Here is a 4,011-nt window from a genome sequence, read left to right on the forward strand (position 1 = left end):
GAGACTCTACCTTATTGTATTTGCTGTACCCTGCTGTTGGTGTGCATCTGTATGTGTGTGTGTGAAGCGTGTTCATTCACAACATGAAGGCTTTCCTTTTAAATTTGTCACAAAAGATATACATGCAATTAATTTGCATGAGTAGAATATTCATATCAAAATATATTTTGAATATCTCTATGAATATCTTAGTAATCCATAACTTCTTCAGCAAATGCAAGATATCATTAGTTAGTACCACTACATTATTTAAAATATTTAACACTGATGCCAATGGAAACACATACATTTAACATAGAGACAATTACCTATCAGGTTCAGGAGACAATAGGTGGAAAGATTTCTTTAGCCTAGTATATAGAAGGGAGACCCTATAGCACTCATGACAAAATCCCATTTAAGATAACAGCAATATGAAACTATATAATCAAGTATTTCATTTTGTTTTGCATAAATGAATAATGTACAAAAGTAAACCAGAAGAAACGGGTACATACTCTGCGGAAACCGTGGGGGGTTGTCGTTGACATCTGTCAGCGTGATGTTGACTGTCGTCGATCCTGAAAGCCCTCCGACTTGCCCAGCCATGTCTTTGGCCTGAATGACCACGGAGTAGTGTTCCCTGGCTTCTCTGTCCATATTATGTAAGGCAGTTCTAATAACTCCTGGAATATAAATCAAAAAACCATATGGATTGCACGTTAAATGAGAAACAACATAAAATTTCCTTTTTTTTCTGTTTTAAGAAATGTATTTTTAAATGAAATACTTTAAATGAAAGGCTTCTGAGGCAAATGTTACCTTAACAATGTTACTAAAACTGTCTCATTGAAATGTTTATTACAACCATGTGTCCCAAACTGTTCTGTTAGTGGCAAATTAAGATACCCATCTCTGCATTTCCTGGGGTGTGCAGCTCCAAGAGGACAGCCCCGTAGCCAGAGCTTGGTCCTTCTGCTGGTGGGTTCAACATTCTACAATATGTGCTCTTGGTCACTGTCAGCTGGGACGATTTGAGCAGAGGTTAATTTTCCTTTTTACAGAACAATTTACATAGTTGCTTGACAGCATCATCAAAATTTGATGATTGAAAACATTAGAGGAGTGTGAACCCTTGAAGAAATATTATAGGTGGGAAGCATTTTAACATTTATCAAGACTAAGAAACTCACTATTTTTGCCAGGAAATAAGTACTACGATAAGAAGTAGATCTGAGTACATTAGCAAAATAAAGAAAGTGATGATATTGATTCCAAAAATCGCATGTAAAAGTCAAAGTCTTTATTTTACAGTGCCAAAAGAGACACTTAATTGGACTTTTTCATTAGTTAATACTTGGAATCAATAGAGATAAAAAATGTTATATATCCATTTGTAATTATTTGTAGATACACACACACACACTTATACATACGCACATTTATACACACACATTAGGTGGTTTTGTTAATAGAGCCTTAAAATTTAAAACTGAAACATATTTTCCAGAGGGTTGAGTTTACCCAAGGATTATTAACTATGTCATGTAATTAAAAAAAAAAAAAAAAACTTTCCTATGTAGATGAGCCACATTATAAGTATATAAATATATGTACTTTATATGAATGTAGACATTAATATATTTGTTACTCCAAACATCGGCCAACATTTAACAACCACCCTTTTACTTTTATTAAAAATATTTGGATTGTGCCACTTTTGAGAAAGACCAATGGTTTCAATCAAACACATACTTGATTAGTTAGCAGTGCCATTATAGCGTGATGCCAATTATTATAATTGCTAAATATGAGTTTAACAAACATATTTGCAGGCAATATGATGATATAATGAGAGAACATAGGGTTGTATATTAAAGTTAAAAAATAGTCTTTTAAAAGTAGAATGAAATAACAAATCAGTTATTTTAAATATAGAACAATGAACCACACTTTTTTTTTTTTAAACTGAATTGATTGGATGTGTAATGACTTTGAGAGGAGAGCCTCAGGCACCAGGAAAAATGATCCCATAACTTTCAAAATTTGTGAATATATAATTGAGGCATTCAGGAAAACTTTCCTGAAGCTAAATAAAAATTAAATTTATTCTTATCAAAAGAAATTATAATAATATGATAATAAATGATTCATCTAATTCATGCATATAAAAAAGCCCCAAGGATCCTTATTAAAAAGAACAATATTTTATCACATATGATAATTATATAAGAAGGGATTAAATTGATGCAGAAATGAACAAGCTAAGAATTTGTAAAAAAAATTTTGTGAAAGAAATATATATTTCCAAATATTTGAAGCGAAATAAAGATGTTATTCTAAAAAGAATATATTATAAATGTAGCTTGGCTACAATGTGAAGAAACATGAGATTATTGTACAGGATAATACTTTACAATGAAATCACTAAAATGATATTTCGAAGAATATAAATATATAAAAGTAAAATCAATCATTACAAAGTGAATGATAATCTCTTCTATACAATTTGAATATTATTCATTTAAGAAGAAAAAGTAAAATCAGCATAACTTCCTGTTTTATGTTCTATGATCTTCTTTTATTCCATTGCATTGCCATTATCTCTGTTTTTTTTATAATACAGCTGCTTCTGACACAAAATGAGAAGAAACAAGTTAGCCAAATTTGCAAAAGGAAAGAAAAGAGCAAATCCAGAATTGACATTTCTCAGAAATGATTGTCTAAAGATCCATTCAAACTCACAATTCTTTTGAGAATAGCCCAGTGGCTTGTACCTAGCTATGATTTCCCCTGTGAGCACATAGGTAACTCTGAGTGTTACAGTCAAATTGCCATAGCAACGTGATGTCTGTATACAAGAGTCCTCTTCTAACATGTAGCCCAGAGGCATGTAAGCAGAGTGGCCTAGAATATAATTGATGCACATTATTTTTTTATTATTATTTTAAATAGACAATATTTTAGAGCAGTTTTCGGTCCACAGCAAAATTGGGAAGAAAGTAGGAATTACCGGATATCCCTTCCTCCCTACACACATACAACCTCCAACCATCAACAACCTGTACCAGAATAGTTTATTTGTTACAATGGACGGACCTACGCGGACATATCTTTTTCAACCAAAGTTTATATTTTACATTAGAATTCACTCTTGGTGTTGTACATTCTATGGGTTTGAACAGATGTATAATAACATGCATCCATTATAGTATCACACAGAATAGTTTAACCGCCCTAAAAATTCACTCTGCTCCACCTGTTCATCCCTCCCTCCCCTCAACCCATGGCAACTACTGATCTTTTTACTATCTCCATAGTTTTGCCTTTTCCAAAATGTCACATAATTGAAATTATACAGTGTGTAGCCTTTTCAGATTGGCTTCTTCACTTAGTAATAGGCATTTAAGTATCCTCAATGTTTTTTCATGGCTTGATAACTCATTTCTTTTTAGTGCTGAATAATATTCATAGTCTGAATTTAATACGGTTTCTTCATATATTCACCTACGGAAGGACATTCTGATTGCTTCTAAGTTTTGGTGATTACGAATAAAATTGATATAAACATCTGCATCCAGTTTTTTGTGTGGACATCAGTTTTCGACTCCTTTGAGTAAATATCAGAGTATGATTGCTGGATCTTATGGTAAGAGGCAGTTAAGTTTTGTAAAAAGAATTAACTATCTTCCAAAATGGTTGTACCATTTTGTATGCCCACCTGAAATAAATAAGAGATTCCGATGTTCCACATCTTCACTAACATTTGGGTTGTTAGTGTGCCAGATTCTGGCCATTATGTTAGATGTGTAGTGGTATCTCATTGTTGTTTTAATTTGCATTTCCCTAATGGAATATAATGTTGAACATCTTTTCACATGCTTATTTGCCATCTGTATGTCTTCTTTGGTGAGGTGTCTATTCAAACTTTTCTCCATTTTTTAATTGGGTTATCTGTTTTCTTATTACTGAATGCTAAGAGTTCATGGTATATTTTAGATAAGTCTCTTATCAGATATGTTTTTCCCAAAT

The 4,011-nt window shown here is 32.3% G+C and overlaps 1 protein-coding gene across 3 annotated transcripts in view; it reads right to left on the minus strand.

The window, feature by feature from the left end:
• Window positions 1-4,011, minus strand: part of CDH18 (cadherin 18) — a 272,418-nt gene that overhangs the window by 107,230 nt on the left and 161,177 nt on the right. The window contains exons 3-4 of one of the 3 annotated variants that reach the window (XM_023528488.1): window positions 494-665; window positions 84-90 (exon numbers count right to left, since the gene is read on the minus strand). In XM_023528488.1, the coding sequence (XP_023384256.1) occupies window positions 84-90; window positions 494-665 (179 nt within the window). Of the gene's footprint in view, window positions 1-83; window positions 91-493; window positions 669-4,011 lie in introns of those variants that run through there. The other 2 variants (XM_011356437.1, XM_023528487.1) reach the window with 2 other exon arrangements.

This window comes from Pteropus vampyrus, unplaced genomic scaffold (genome assembly GCF_000151845.1).
Source record: "Pteropus vampyrus isolate Shadow unplaced genomic scaffold, Pvam_2.0 Scaffold27, whole genome shotgun sequence".
Lineage (NCBI taxonomy): Eukaryota > Metazoa > Chordata > Mammalia > Chiroptera > Pteropodidae > Pteropus > Pteropus vampyrus.